Consider the following 16,245-nt stretch of genomic DNA (forward strand, 5'->3'; position numbering starts at 1 on the left):
GTGAAACTGTAAAACTGTGTGAAACTGTAAAACTGTGTGAAACTGTAAAACTGTGTAAAACTGTGTGAAACTGTGTGAAACTGTAAAACTGTGTGAAACTGTGTGAAACTGTAAAACTGTGTAAAACTGTAAAACTGTGTGAAACTGTAAAACTGTGTAAAACTGTAAAACTGTGTAAAACTGTGTAAAACTGTAAAACTGTGTGAAACTGTAAAACTGTAAAACTGTAAAACTGTGTGAAACTGTAAAACTGTGTAAAACTGTAAAACTGTGTGAAACTGTAAAACTGTGTGAAACTGTAAAACTGTGTGAAACTGTAAAACTGTAAAACTGTAAAACTGTAAAACTGTGTGAAACTGTAAAACTGTGTAAAACTGTAAAACTGTGTGAAACTGTAAAACTGTGTGAAACTGTGTGAAACTGTAAAACTGTGTGAAACTGTGTGAAACTGTAAAACTGTGTAAAACTGTAAAACTGTGTAAAACTGTAAAACTGTGTAAAACTGTGTAAAACTGTGTGAAACTGTAAAACTGTGTAAAACTGTAAAACTGTGTGAAACTGTAAAACTGTGTAAAACTGTGTGAAACTGTAAAACTGTGTAAAACTGTAAAACTGTGTAAAACTGTGTAAAACTGTGTAAAACTGTGTAAAACTGTAAAACTGTGTAAAACTGTAAAACTGTGTAAAACTGTGTGAAACTGCGTAAAACTGTGTAAAACTGTAAAACTGTGTGAAACTGTAAGACTGTAAAACCGCGTTGGTACTGAGCGTGCACATTTGTCCCTGTTTAAAATGAGTTACATGATGCGACAAAGTTAAGGTTCACTTAAGGTTAAGAGAAAACTGAGTTTCAGTAAATATTGAGGTTTAGAGGAAGTCGGGGGACAGTCAGGTATAACCCCCCCCCCCCCCCCCCCCGATCTTTTCACACTATAAAAACAGACTTTTTTAAGCTGAGACTTTAATATTTTAATGAGCCATTAAGACTTAAATATGTGCAGGACATTTGCTCAGACTTACTGGTACTATTTTACGCTTTTTAAAGAGCTGTGATGTGGTTCTTTGTTCACGTGAGGATCAAACGCAGTGTAATTTGGTAACTGAGCGTCTGTTTGGGTCACTGGATCAGCCAAACTTCAAATCAGGTCAAACTTTCCTTTGTACATTTTCAAAGTGGTCCTGACTTGATGTAACTTCTTTGTATTAGTTACTCTGAACACCTTATTCCTGCAACAACCATTACAGGGAAAAACCCAAACCAGCTGCACAGCAATGAAATCAGCTTACAAGAAAAGGGCTAAAGCTGCGGGCCACAAAGTGTCAGCTCTCGACTCTGGCATGCTTTTGCTGAGCGCTGTCTGTCAAAGTCATGCCGTCACTTTGGATCAGGAAGCCAGTGACAATGGACAGCGACAGCGCCGTTCACCGGCGGTCTGTCAGTCATTCTGATGGCGACAACCTGCACTCACAAGACAGCCTGAAACACACAGATATCCGGCTCTGTCTCACTCTGTCAAAACCTGAAGCTCTCTCAAGACTCTAAAGGCAACCAATCTCCCTCTGCAGTTTTCAAAGTTTAACTTAAATGTATTTTTGCCAGGAGGGAGAAGAGAAATATGACAATTCGATGACAATATCTACGACACAGTGGCCACCACTCTCCTCTAAAGTAAGGGTGGAATAAGCAGGTGTTTGAGCTGGCCTCTGAAAGTCGGGAAACACCAGCAAATTGTCAGAAAAGCCTTCCAGCAGTAGCAAAGGTTTCCTGCACGTTAGCAACTGCAACTCCTCTGATCTGGTTAATGCAATATTTCTTTTATGTAGCAAACAATCATTAATGTTCAATCAATGGATCAATGAGTTCTGCAGTGTTTCTTTAGCACAGGTGTTTATGAGAAAGAGGCAGGATGACAGAAAGAGACGCTAACAGACACATCACTCCAAAAATACAGATCGCTATTACCCAGACCGCTGATTAATACACATTAATGCTCGCTCGCTCTCCTATTATTCCGTGGCGTCCTCATCACGTCTCATTTTCATTTCCCTTCTCACTCGTTCTCTCAATTAGTGCTTAATAAGGAGAAAATGAGGGGATCGCTCTGTTGCTTGCAAGGACTCGACTTTTCTAAACAGATCGAGACAAACACTGTGTGTGTGTCTGTGTGTGTGTGTGTGTGTGTGTGTGTGTGTGTGTGTCTCACACTCACAGTTTAATTAGTGCAGCAGGACACTGACACTGACACCGCGGACTTTTCTTTTACTTTATTACCTCGTCTCCTCGTCCGGTTCTCCGGTCCGGAGACGAGCGTGGTTGACAGGTGTGACACGCAGACGCACGCACCGTAGCTTTGCCTCATTAAACAAACGTAAGGCCAGAATTTTAGTGTTTGTAACGCACCAAAACTCGACAGGAGCAAAGCCTGCCACTCTTATTTAAAACAGGAAAGAAAGATTAACTCGATTTGAACTGTTGCATGAAGCACGCTGTGGAAACGCAGACGAGGTCCACAGACGGTGCTGAGAGGCTACAGAGAAGCTGTTGGAGTATAATAAAAACAGAGATAACATGAGCTCTGCTGTTACGACTGATTGGACAAAAAGGAGAAAAAATGAAGATTTTGCTTCTACAGCTTCTTTAAAACACTGCTCTCTGAGAAGGAAACAGACCGGCTGAGAAGGAAGCATTTTTTATAAAACTGATCGCATGGATCAGCATCATTATCATCATCATCACTCTTCATCAATCAGCCTTAAGAAGGCTGCTCTTAAATTACCTGAACTAACTGAATTCAAGCATTTTTCTTGTGATTTTTCTGTTTGTTCTCCTGTACTCGCTTCATTTGTTTAAAAGTGGAAACATACAGCATGAAGACTGGCAGGAAAAAAGGGGCAATTAAAATATGCTCCGATTAAAAAGAGAAAGATGAGCTCATAAAGAAAGAACAGAATTCATCTGGTTAGCCAGAGAGGAAATGATCGCACATTTAGTAACAACAGTCAGAGAAATAATAACTTACTGTCTTTGAGGTGATTAATACTAAAAACTCCTGAACGTGAGGAAATCGCACAGTTTGCTCAAAACCAACAAAAACCCTGCAGATGCTGTTTCAAAGAATCTGTTTTCAGAATCAGAATCAGAATACTTTATTGATCCCTGGGGGAAATTATTTTTTGTTACAGTGCTCCATTTTAAACCAACATTAAGACAAGACAGACAATACGCTAACTAAGAATAGTACAATATATACATATATATACATACATACATACATAAGTCACTTATAAATAAATAGTTGGAAAAGAAACATGTGTAGCTGTAGCAGCAAACAGTGTGTTAAGTGGATGCGTTGTACAGGGAGCCACAGGCAGGAATGATTTCCTGTGTCGTTCAGTGGTGCTTTTCGGTAATCTCAGTCTCTCACTGAACGAGCTCCTGTGACTGACCAACATGTCATGGAGTGGGTGGGAGGTGTTATCCAACATTGTCTTTATCTTGGACAGCATCCGCCTCTCCGACACCACCTTGAGGGAGTCCAGCTCCATCCCCACAACATTGCTGACCTTACGGATCAGTTTATTAAGTCTGTTGGCATCTGCGACATTCTGAAACGACTGCAGTCGTGCACGCCAGCGTTTGCCAAGAAAAAAGCCTGATCAGTCTGATCCACAGCTGTTACTGTGCCGTCTTTTTACACTGGATTGTTGCTTTAGCCAAGTCATTTTGACACAAACAAGCGCATACGCTGCCCAACTCGCTCCCACCTGTTTTCCCATCACACACCTGTCCCACATGCACTTTGTGCAGCGCAGGTGAGCAGTGGAAACCTCACCCATCAGGCAACAGCACTCTAGAGAGACTTAACTAGTAGCACACTTCAAACAAAGTCTGAATGGTTTGTTTTTTCCAGGCAATGTGTAGCCGGAAAAAAGGACCCCGCATCGGGCCTGAAAGCAGTGTGAGCGGACAGCATCCTACTTTGGCTTCGTCCGTGAGCATCGCTGCAGATAAGACCTATCGCTCTCATCTCTCTCCTCGAGATAAGATCTGATACTGTCAGAAACGCCGCGCGACTGCTGCTGGTACGAGAGCACCACGAGCACCTGGTGTGTGATACACCTGTGTTTGGGTTAGTCACACTTCCTGAGGATGTTATTGTGTCTGCCTGGAGGAGCAAACAATTACAGCAGATGACGATGGTTTTATCTTCAAATGCTGGAAAGATACAGATGATTGAGCAGCTTCTCTTCAGTGACCCGCAGACACAAAGGCGAGGTTTTTAAGCGCTGATCGTGATAACTCATCGTGTACAAAGCGCCAAATTCTAAAGAAATCCACGAGGACGACGTATTCTTCAAGGAAGGAAAGCACTTGCTGATGTTCGTCGTTCTTGTTTTAGCGTTCACGCTTTTATAGGTGAAAATAAAGTTTTACATTTCAGTCCATGTAGAAGTAAGAAAACAAGAGACAAATTACAACAGGACAAACAAGCAAAGTGAGAACAACTGCCTTAGAGGTGAGTCGTTGCATCAATCAGCCACTACAGTGCAAACAAAGGTGAGCCGTATATAACGCTGCTGTTTTCTTTTGTGGCAAAAGGGCGCAACAGCTCAGCCTGCAGTGTGAGGCACCCCGGCACAGACGGGCGCCTCTCCCGAATTAGATGCCTTGTTAGGAAAAAGATATAGTGAGCTTTAATACAAGGCTCTGAGCAGAGGGGACAAGCTGGAAAGGCTTTTGCTGTTTTTGTGTGCGACTGGTAAGAAATGTGTCTGCAAACACACATCTCAGTGTGTGTGTCATTTACACTCACTGCCGTGTAGCCGTGGTGAGCGCAGCGCCGTGTGAGCCCCCCGTCAGCAAACACAGGAGAACAAAGAGGCCGGTGGCAGCGCCAGCGGGTGTAGATCTTCTCCGCTGTGTTGTCACTCCGCGAGGTCACGCAGGCGCCGCTCACAGTTCACTCTCCTCCACATGACTGATCAGGAGACTGGACTGAACCGGGCAACACGCACCAAGGTCGGCTCAGAAGCAGCTCTAACCCTCAGCTGATGTGATAATGATCCAACATCAGTCTGATTTATTTATTTAATGCAGCAGCAGCTGCCTCGAAGCACTTTATATGGAGCCCGGCGCTAACACGAGCAAACTTAGAAGAGCTGCTTAGTGTTCTTGTTTGATTCCATGGTGAGCATTCAGGGCAATCCTGAAAGGATCTCATAATGTTTCGAGTAAGCAAACACAGATTTCTGGCACTTTGAACTTCCTGTTTCCTTACACGACAATCTTTTTTTTTCTAATAACAATATAATTACGCCTTCTTTTGAAACCTGTTCAAATAAAACTCCTGGGGATTCACAGCTGGCACAATTGCACTGCACATCTGCGTGCGGATCTCATTTTTCAGATATTACAGAAGCGCTTTGACAGCGTTATGTAAGATCAGCCTCTGTGAGTCTCAGGATGGCAGCATTTGCATTGAAACAATCCACAGCATGTATCCCATAATCATTCAGCGATTGATTTGTGATTGGGCTAATAGGGTCGTGACCGAGACAATAGGACATATAAAGAGTCTCTGCTCTCACTCGGCTTCACAGACTCGCAGCCGGCCTGCCGAGCGCTGCCTGTGTGGTCTGCGGGGACAATTAGCACAATCTCCATACTAATGGCAGTTTGTAATGGACACTGCTGAGCCTGCCAGCCACTGCGTGCACGCCGGTTTCCTTGCATATGCATGTGTGTGTAAGGGAATGTTTGAATATGCGCATATCCTTCCTCCCTGTGTGCAGCTTGGCATCTCCTCAAGACGAGGTACAGATGATGCACTGAGCTTCTGTGCTGATGTATTTTTATGTGCGTGAGTGTAAGTCGCCCGTGTTTTACTGAGGCGAACCTCGTCTCCTCCCCTTTTGCTTGCAGCTCTAACCCTGCTCCACGGCCACTCATTAGCACCATAATAAAGACCTGAGACGACACGTAAAAGGTTATATACTGCTGGACTGCTGCTTTCCTACCAATTATCAGAGCTGTGATTTATGGCTGAGGCCCAATGCAGCTCTCTGTGGAGAACTGGGGGAGTGTTTACACCTCTACACAGCGGGGTGAGGGGTCAGTCCTGCTAAACTTTGACCTTTCAGGCAGAGGTGCATAGCAGAGAGTTGGGCAAACAGTTAAGCACCGCTGGAAGCGACTTGATCGATCAGAGGGTCTTTAGGATGCACGTGGAAGTAATCTGTGCCGTTTCCTGTGCAGGAACGTGGTTATATAATTATTTAACCCCCCACCCCAACTTTCAGTGTGTAAAATCACTCCCTGTTTGCTGAGTTGTTTGAGTTTCCCAACTGTGAAATTTATGCACTACACAACGCCGTCAAGAAATTCCCACACTGGAAGGCAGAGACAGGAGCCCGTGGTGTATAAACCACTTTGCGCTAACAGTCCCACAGTGCATAACGCTGCATTTTATAGCAGGAGAATTTACCATCCTACTGGGCAAAATGACAATTATTCATAAAAGTTCAAACTCTCAATTTGTTGCTCACTGGAGTAAACTGCTGGTGTCTCTTATATGGATACGCTGACATTTTCCAGGCCCCTGAAGTCATTTTCCTTTTATTCATTTTTTATTTTGTGAATCACCCCAAAAAATGCGCACTTGTTAATCAACAAAAAGTGCCAATCCTGCTCCCTGAGCCACTGAGTGATGTCAGGAAGTCGTGTATCTGGGAGGTGAAACTACCACGCCTGGCGTGCCTTTCACTTATTGGCTTTTGTCGAGCTCCTCCACAGCTGGGAGACTTGCAACAAGCACAATTGACATGCTGTAATGAGGTCTGTGTGTGTCACTGGCAGACAAGCGCTTACACACACACACGTATAGTTTCCATCATATATATGTGTTGGTTGCTGGCTGTTATCCAAGCATGCAGGATTGGTGGGGTCTTGCTGTCTGTCTCCTCAGCGGCATGTGTTTAACCCCAGAATTTGGCCTTCATGCCCTCCCTATCTGCCTCGCTGATTTGTTAAGCTCCAGGGACAGGACGAAGGACGTGTGTGTGTGTGTGTGTGTGTGTGTGCTACTTCTTACCAACACGGATTCAATCTAGCGAAACAGCATCTTTACCCCGAGCGTTTCCTATGCGCACACACACGTACGAAGGCTTTGATGTGAGATCACAGGCAGCAGGTCGATCATCTGCACGTATAGAAAAGCAGAAACGGAGCAAAGAAAAGATGGAAAGAAGGCGTTCGTTTCAACGAGGAGGCTGTGTTAACGACCTCTGAGCCCCGCGCTCGTTACAACTCGCGCTCTTTACCTCGATGTCTCACACTCGAGCCTTCCACTCTGCAGCCACACCAGCTCGTGTGGGACGATCACGGCAGGAGACGGAGGCAGAGGCATCAACTACAAGATGTGTTATGACTCATGTTCTGTTGACCGTCTAACAGGTGCTGATGGTCACTGCAAAAAAAGACCCCCTCCTCCCCCCTCCTCCCCCCTGCTACTGTAAAATCTGCTTCCAGACCCACAGAAGTCTCGTCTGTCTGTGACGAGCAGTGTGGTCCACAGCCTCCTGAAGACGCTGGCATGTGTAGAGAACGCCTACACACACACACAAATGCTGCACACTCCATTCGCACATGCACAAACATATATGGGACCACACAGCGCACTTCTACACCAAGACAAGCTCCCTGCTTCCAGCCTTCATACGACGGAGAGAAGGAGGTAGAACAAAAAAAGCTGAGAAGACTTTCCCCTCCTGCCAGGATGAAAGCCTCCTTTAGTTGGGAGAACATTAGGAGGACAAACCACCATCACAACAGGAGGGGGAACAGCCAACCACGACGTGCTCTCACATCAAACGCAGCCACCATTAATATTGTAATGCTTCCTCCCCGAGCGCCGAAAACTAGGAACAAGACTGCAGTGTGGTCAGCGTACGAAGTGCTTACACCATGCAACTTTAAACAGACTCAGCATCGCCTCTCTGTGTGTGAAGCTGCCCGGTGACATTTCAGATCCTTTTTTATTTTCAGTCGGGAGAAAATGATGCTACACTTTTTTTCTACACCGTACTTTCCAATAAATGTGGTCTTATTTCCTTTAGTTCTTCATTTCCTGCCTCCTATTTTTACAAAACGTCACTTTTTGCAATGAACTTTTCTCACAGCACAGAAAAACAAAATCATAGCAAAGAACAAACCCTGCCCTGACGCATAAGGTTAGCGTGACTGTTGATGCATGCAGTCCATATGCTAGTCTGCCAGATAAGGAGTGTACACATAGGGAATTATAGCAGGTACTATATGTGTATGCATGAGCATTGAGTGGCTGCTATTGATCTCCTGTGGTCTGCTGGGGGATGTAAACACTGCGTCTTTCAACGAGAAGCTCAGCTCGATATGAACAGCCTTCAACGACAGCTGCACACAAAACACGGCAGGCGAGTCCTTCTTATCAAATCAGCAGAAACAACTGCAGTACGAGAGAGGCAGAGGTGTGAACGTGTAAGACAAGTTACAAGCACAATAAGTACATTTTTTAAAATGTGCGTTCGTGGTGGCTGCAGAAGCTGACAATATTCATATTTTCATGACCGAAGCAACACCAGCAGTCCTTAATTCACTTCCTAAGAAATGATAAATAAACTCATGTTCACCCAAACTCGCAGCAGATAAGCTTCGTTTGGAATGAGCTCCAACCCATCATGTGCCACGCGCCACGTCTAAGGCGAATATCGATTCTGCTCGAGCCGCACGGCGTGCCAACAACCCGTGAGTAACCAACCGTGGAGGACACTTGCACACTGAGCGCATCTGGTGGAGACTCCTCCGAGTGTGTCATGCTTAAATGTTTCCCCGCTGATACCTTCCCGCGGGACGTCGTTTCACGCAGGTGAGACTCTCGGAGCCTTCTCTTCTGAGTGAGGGTAACGCCTCCAGCGGCTCATTCAAAGGCCGAGTGTGGCCCTTCTTGCGTGCAGGCTCGGCACTCGCTCAGGAGATCGTTTAGGCTTTCATTCATCATTTTTTCCAACCTGACACAAGTAAACATGCAGTATAAAGTACAGTCACGTTTTGGAGAGGCCGTTTGTGAAATACACCAAACAGTGCTAAAGATTTACAACTGACAAGGACGTTTTTTATTTACCAAAGAAAAGTTCAATTAAAAGTTTTGTTATCTGCTGTTTTTAATATTCTGTTTGCCTTCGCATGATTTCTGCAGGTGAAGGTGTTCTGGCAGCTGAATCCGCCGTTTAAGTGCTGCATCACAACACTAGTGCTCTCAAACATCTGGCTCCCATTATCACAGCTGTCACTTAGCTTTGCCACCACTGTGAGACGCACACACATGCACGTACGCACACACATGCACGTACGCACACACATGCACGTACGCACATGCAGCATCTGGCCCTGGCATGTTTTTTGCCACTCTACTCCTCCGGTTTCCCAAACTCGTGTTTCTGGTAAAGGAGCATTTTAGTTCCAGCTCAGTCCTGCAGTGGGAAGCGTCTCCCTGAGGAAAATAAGCACGACTCGCTCCAGTGAAGACATCTGCCCTTTGAAAGCGAGCGTGGCTGTTTGAACAGCTGTCAGTGCACACCGTGCATCTCAGACCTTCCCTGATAAAACGGCGGCGAGCCTGGGAGGGGAAATTGACACGAGGAAGACACTAAATGGACAGAAAAGGTGGCCGATGGCAATGACAGGCGACGCAGGTGGGGAGAGGTACGGTGTACCCGCTTGCTTGTCTGGACTGACAAAGAAACATGAGAGGAAACAAAACGCGTGGTCACCTGTGCGCACTGCTGGAGACAAAAACTCCTGCAGATCTTTCTGCTGATGGAAAACACCGAGGAGGAAGCTCACACAGGGAAAAGCCATTAGTTACTGTGCGTTCTGACAATGTAAATGTTTTGTATGTTTACAGGACCCGGTTTAAATATTCAGGTGTGCTGCGGAGCCACAGAGGGTCTCAGTACAAAGGGCCGAAAATGTTAAATGAAGATTTAAAAAGAAGCAAAACTCTGCACTGATGAAAAAACTAAAGGTAGGATTTTATGGTCTGCTTCGTACTTCCGCGAGAGCGCCTGCTGCCGCTGTGTGCGAGCAGCAGGCGCTCTCGCACCCAAAGAAGATTTCAAGCTTAACACTTAAGACTTTTGGTCCTGAAGTGACTGTCTGTTACCCAGTCAAGAGGAACAAGTGTATGTCAGACTTAGGAAAGTGCTGGGAGCTCAATTGCATTAAGGCTCTTAGTTTGCCCGAGCTGCAATCTAATTGGATAAAGCTGGAAAAGCAGCTTCCAATGTGCATGAATCCATTTTTCCTTTGGCACAGAGATGCTCCCCATGTTCCAGTCGACCCCGTCTTTTGTCCTTGTCAACATTCCCCAAATGAGATTCCCAAAATCAGGAGGTAAGCGCGCACGCACGAGCGCGCCGAGCAAACACTGTCAGGCAGACACACCTCTCACACCAGCGCGCCGGCTGGCATCTCGTCTTTCCCTGTCCTTATTAAAATTCCATATTGAGATTCCTCGCTGCCACTCCGCCTCCCTGGCCCTGTCACTCAGCTACCAGCCGACGACAAAATCAGCAAGTTTGCACAAAGACGAGCACATATGCATAGAGACACACACACGGCGCACAATCCAAACTTTTCTTAAGACGACTCGTCCCTGCTGCCGCCCTTTATGTGTGGGATGAAAGTTTCCTTTAGGTGAAATGTACGAGAGCGCGTATCTCCCCCCCCCCGCCTTTGCCCCCTCTCCATCTCACCCCCACCCCCAGCTCCCTCTCATTGTCATTATTTTCGATGGTGTCCCCCTCTGATCTGCTGAGCCTTTGGGTGCTCTCTCCTCTCTCTCCTCCCTGGTCCCTTTCATCTGTCAGGCGCTCCCCTTTGGCGACCGCCACTGAGGGGGTTTGATTTCCCATCATGCCTAGCATCGCCTCCCCGACTCTGGCTCCTTCACTCCCTCCCCGCTGCCTCTGAGGCGAGTGTTGTGCCCCCGCGTCGTTGGGCAATTATCCCTGGGAGTAATGAGGAGCGTCTCTCCCTCTGCGGTACGCTGACTGACACCTCTCCCACTCATTTGTCAACAAATCAGACGGCTGGTGTGGGCGGCCATATTGAGCTGAGGGTTGTCGTAGGGAAGCTCAGGCTGAGGCGCATCGCCACGTCTCCCTCTCTCTTTTTCTGTATCCTCCTCCATCCCTTCCTCTCTATCTCTGCCACCTCGTTATCTCTGACAGGGTGTCATTCGTTCCAACTCTCACTCCTCCCGTGTTAACCCTCCACACGCTCCCATGTATTTGTGTTCCTCAGCCACCAAGAGAAATCTGACTTCCAACAGCCCTAATGGTCATATGTGGCTAATGATCACTGAGCTGAATAAGTGACAGCGTTCAATTTATTTGTGTGGAAGCCGCTCACAGCCTGCCTCTGTAAACACTTTGCCCGACTACATGCTGACGACTAAAGTGCAGAAGGGGGAAATGTTTTCAGATATGCCTTTACTCACAAAAGCTCCTTTCAATTTGTCACCTTTAGTGGATGCAGCTGCAGAGGATATGTTACCCTCATTGGCCCTGTCATGTCAGGGGCGAGCAAAGCCTTTGATGTGCTGGTTAAACGCTGCATACTTTAAAGAAGCCCGATGAGTGACTGCGCTTTCTCTTTAGATACGAGCTGGGAGAATTGTGCAAACATAACAGCGCGTCGTGTGCGTCTCACTCACTGTGCTCTTTGCGCTCCTCGGGGCTCGATGAAGCCTCTCCATCAGACAGCAGGCCGGACATGGAGAACAGCTTCCTCCCCGACTCCTCCCCAGCTTTGAGGGAGCCTCCGAGGGAGCCAAAGTCAAACTCCTTCCCCTCCACCTCTGGAAAGCAGCTTTTCAGCCTCTTGGCGGGGGTGAAAGCAGACTGGTAACCCCCGGACTCCCTCTCATCTTGAGGCGAGGAGAAAGGCCGGAAGGCGCCCACACCGCTGTGGTTGAGCATGCCCAGGGTGGAGCAGTCCAGGTTTGGTGGGGTGAACTGTGGGTGCAGGTGGAGCAGGGAGGCCGGGAAGTCTCGGGACGAAAAGGTGCCTGACATGGGGCCCTGGCGCTGATACATGGAGGTAAACGTGTAGGAGGCTGAAGGGAAGGGGAGGTGGAGGTCCTTCTCCACAGAGACGGGGACGCCGAAGGGCCTCGGCGCTTGGCAGGGGACAGAGGCGTCTCGGCCAGACTCTGCAGTGGAAGCTAGGACCATCAGGGCAGGGGACGCCAGTGGAGCCGGTAGGTAGGAGGGGCTGTCCATCTTGAAGGGGCGGTGGAGGTCCATTCACCTCCTTTATGCTGGTTCTGAGAAGACGAGGAGACAAACGAGAGGAGAGAGAAAAGTGTTTGGATGAGACACAAGAAGAAATGATTCTCAGTGACTGTTGTTAGGCAGACAGGAAATTATTTCATTTTGTCAAATTTACAGGAAATTGTTTGATGTCCTCTTTAACGACAAGATCTTGATTTCTTCATTTTGTGAAATACACCCAGCTGCTTATGTGAGGCATTTTTACAATTACAGGTTTCGACTAATTTCAGCAGAAAAATGGGTTTGAGGAGGCCTACTGCGCCTGTAAATAATTACGACGGGAATAAATTGCCAATAAAACACACACGTAGCTGGAGCCTGCAAAGGATCGTTTTGATAGCGAAGTCTAAGCGATTAAATTGGGGAAATCATGCAAACGCATTTGGGAAAGACGACGATTCTTTTTTTCTCCTTCTTCTTTCAGACTTGAAAAGAGAATAAATCAAGACAAATGTGTCCGGTAAAATTAAATTCTAGGAATATTTTTGTTGTTGTTTTTATTCTTTTTTGTTCTAAGGCACAAAAGTAATCTGTGCTGACGCGCAAAAGACTGAGCCGCTTTAGTTATTGAGAAGTTTGAAAAAGTGCGCTTCATATGAAATGATGAGAGGCCTCAAACAGGGAAAAAGGTTTGGGCCCACACAACCACTTTTTTTTTCTTACATCAGAAGCAAAACTATTCAGGAAATTTACCAAAAACAAAATAAAAGTTGGGACTCTTAAGAGGGACAAAAACGACTTAATTTTTTTAAAACAAAAAAAGCCCCTAAATGAACAAACTGGCAAAATACAGACGAAACGTTGCAAATTACTGACAGTTTTTCAGCGCCTCGAACTTTCTGCTCGCGTCCAAGAGCGCAAATGCGACCCCGGTTTATCCCAGGAATTAGCCTCCCACCGTTTTTCCAAGTCTTTCCACGAGTGTGTTATAAAAGTGGGGGCTTTTTTTTCAGTAAGCTCACAAGTTCCCTAACTTTAGGAAAACACACGCAACAAAACCTCACACCAGAACACATGGCAATCAAAAAGCCAATTAAACCAATTAAACCAAATGAAGGCGTAATCACTGGAATTATCGCGAAGCATCAGTCGGCACTTACCGTGATGAAGTCTCGAAGCGAGATTTATTTCGCCGCCAACTCTCTCTCTTTCTCACTTTGCCTTTCTTCCAAGTTACAGTTAATTTCAAGGACGCGGCACTTTCTCCCGGTTACGCAGGAATGAGAGAGGGAAAAAGACCTGCAGCTGCGGGCAGCGTCGGCTTTTTCGGTCCTCCTCCAGATGTTGTGAGTGTTTACGAGTTAAGGCTGAGATGAGGCGCGTAGCTGCTGTGTTCCTGCGCAGGATCGAGGCATCAGTGAGTGGACTGGCTGCGGGTCGGTCTGTCTCTGTTGGTCTGTGCGCTCTGTGTGACAATCCCCCCTCCACCCCTCTCTTTCCACTTTACCCTGCCCTCTTTCTCTGTAGCCTCGTCCCCCCCACCCCTCTCTCCTCCGCGCTCTCCCCCTGAGACACGCCGCGTGCGATGGACACATTCAATTTCTCGTCCTCGTTTAAGGTGAGTTACAGTGAAATTGAGTCAAAAGAAAAATGCACTTATCAGCTGCCCACAGAGTAGGGGTGGGTGTGGATAAGAAGAGAACTTGAGGGATTAAAAGTGTCAGATTATATCTGCGAATATAGAATCAAACGTGGTAACTTTCACTGAAAACTCGTGAATATCCGGTTATTGTCACCTGCGCTTCTTAACTCGCAGAGTCGAATCCACCACATCAGTCTGAGTTTATGAAGGACATGCATGCACCAAAATTAAACCTTTCAGCTGCTTTCAGTGCATTAGTGCTATATACTAAGTTCACCAACTCATCGCTTTCTGTGCGCCCGCGCACGCGCGAGCGAGCGCGTGTGGCGCCGCTGCTTTGAATGGCAGGTAAATGAGTTATCTGCTCCTCCGTGGCTCACTGAGCATGTACAGTCGCCAGCCTGTGTGATTGACACTTGGGAATATTCCCTTTTGATGAGACACAGTGCAAACCAATGGTATTATTTGTCACAGATAATCTGCTTTCAAGTCCAACACATTACGCGCGGCGTAATATCTACATTATTCATATCTGATTTCCAGCACATTGTCAGAAAGAACAGCTCAGAGCGCCACAAATCAGCCCAAATCACTCTTAATTTGTTTTTATCGGTATTGGTATTGCTTAAAGACTTTTTGAAATAATGTAATTGAAATAATTCCTTATTCCCTCGAGCCAATCCAGAGGCTTTACACTGCTAATCTAATGTGACACGCAATTTCCGTCTCTCAGACGATTGCTTCCCCTCAGGTCCCTGTCTTTAATGAACAGCCATTTGGCTGTGAGCCTGTGTGCCTGCATTTGTACGTGTGTGTAATCAGAGAGCGAGACACAGTCCTGAGATAGGAAATGAGTGAAATGGGAATATCCCGGCCAAGAAGACACAAGGAAGAGGGTTGTGGGGAAACATAGCTTGAGATCAGTGGCTTCGCTGTACTAAATCAGCCTGAAAACACACCACATAATTGAGATGTAAAAATAAACACTGACTCTCTCGATGGCATTAGCCAAGAGTGAAGAGGGCCACCGTTTAGCCTGGACAGTTCAGCTGTCTCCCGCATCCTTAAAATGCTCCCAGAGATGAAGCTTGCCATGTGCACCACTTCCTTTCACACCCAGCCGCTGGTGGAGAGGTGGAGGGCCAGACAGCAGATGCAGACCTTTAAAGGGACACGTAAACCAGACCGACTCTGTCGCCGTGTTGCCCTCGGACCAGTACGGGAGCGTGCAACACATGTGTCCCTCGTGACAAAGCAAGGTCACTGCTCCGCTTAGAGAGCTCCCTCTCATTCAGTCCTTGTTGTTTTGAGGTCACACATACCGTCACACACCCGCACACGCCAGGGGTAAAGGCGAGGATTAAACGCAGAGGATTCCCAAACTGAATGACCTCCATTTAATTGCAAATGTGTAATCAAAAGTCACCTTTTTTGGAAACCCCTCCTCTGTTGTTTGGCTAAGAAACACCAAAAATATCCTAATTTGCCAACTGATCAGTGAACACCCGCTCCCCACGAGTGGCTGCATTGACATTACGATTATTATATCTTCCCCGTTCCTCCAATTTGCCCCGTGTGCTAGTGGCCGTGGGGGGTGCGCAGTGGATGATGGGTGTGTGTCCTGCAGGCCCAGTGAAGTGTTAATGATGTCCCCGCTGCCTCAGCCAGGTTACGGCACAGGGACCGTTAGCCGCCCAGGGTAACTGCACGGCTCCCAGAATAAATTGCCACCCGAAGCCACGCAGGCTGGTCAGCCAGCCAATTACAGGCCTGCCCGCTCAGCTGAGGATGATGGGATGCGATGTTAATTGTAAGCTTTCATTTTCTGGCAGGAGGTGAGTCACTTGGCTGTCTTCTTGACTGCCGTACACACGCAGAGCATAACATCTTAATGCACGCAGTTTATGCTTAGAGTGTGTGTGTGCGTGTGTGTGTGTGTGTGTGTGTGTGTGTGTGTGTGTGTGTGTGTGTGTGTGTGTGTGTGTGTGTGTGTGTGTGTGTGTGTGTGTGTGTGGTCTGGTTTATGTGGTCATATTCATCTGCCCCATCTCGCTCCGTTTTTTTCTTCCTTTAAAAGAAAATTGAGTTTTGAATCATTTACAAGCAGTTTTAATGGTATTTAAATGTTACAGCTTAGTTTCTGTGGTCTTCAGTGTAATTCCCAGCAAGTAAGAGATGAGATGAGGGGAATTAAATCAACATGATGAGAGTTCTTCACTTCTTTTATTAGGATGCCAGAGGTCATCTGTAGAGTCTTTTAACTTTCTCAATTGGAGTAGTGAACAGTAAAT

At 46.6% G+C, this 16,245-nt stretch overlaps 1 protein-coding gene across 2 annotated transcripts in view; it reads right to left on the reverse strand.

Annotated features, from left to right (window-relative positions):
* rnf220b (ring finger protein 220b) overlaps window positions 1–13,767 on the reverse strand; it is a 29,178-nt gene extending 15,411 nt beyond the window's left edge. For both annotated transcript variants that reach the window (XM_086283472.1, XM_086283471.1), the window contains exons 1-2: window positions 13,473–13,767; window positions 11,754–12,365 (exon numbers count right to left, since the gene is read on the reverse strand). In XM_086283472.1, the coding sequence (XP_086139598.1) occupies window positions 11,754–12,345 (592 nt within the window). In that variant the 5' untranslated portion in view covers window positions 12,346–12,365; window positions 13,473–13,767. The remainder of the gene's footprint in view (window positions 1–11,753; window positions 12,366–13,472) is intronic.
* Window positions 13,768–16,245: the final 2,478 nt, after the last annotated feature.

This window comes from Aulonocara sp. 'chitande type north' Nkhata Bay, linkage group LG23 (genome assembly GCF_057382095.1).
Source record: "Aulonocara sp. 'chitande type north' Nkhata Bay isolate Kocher_YH1m ecotype deep benthic linkage group LG23, A_spYH_male_GT1.1, whole genome shotgun sequence".
NCBI classification, from domain to species: domain Eukaryota; kingdom Metazoa; phylum Chordata; class Actinopteri; order Cichliformes; family Cichlidae; genus Aulonocara; species Aulonocara sp. 'chitande type north' Nkhata Bay.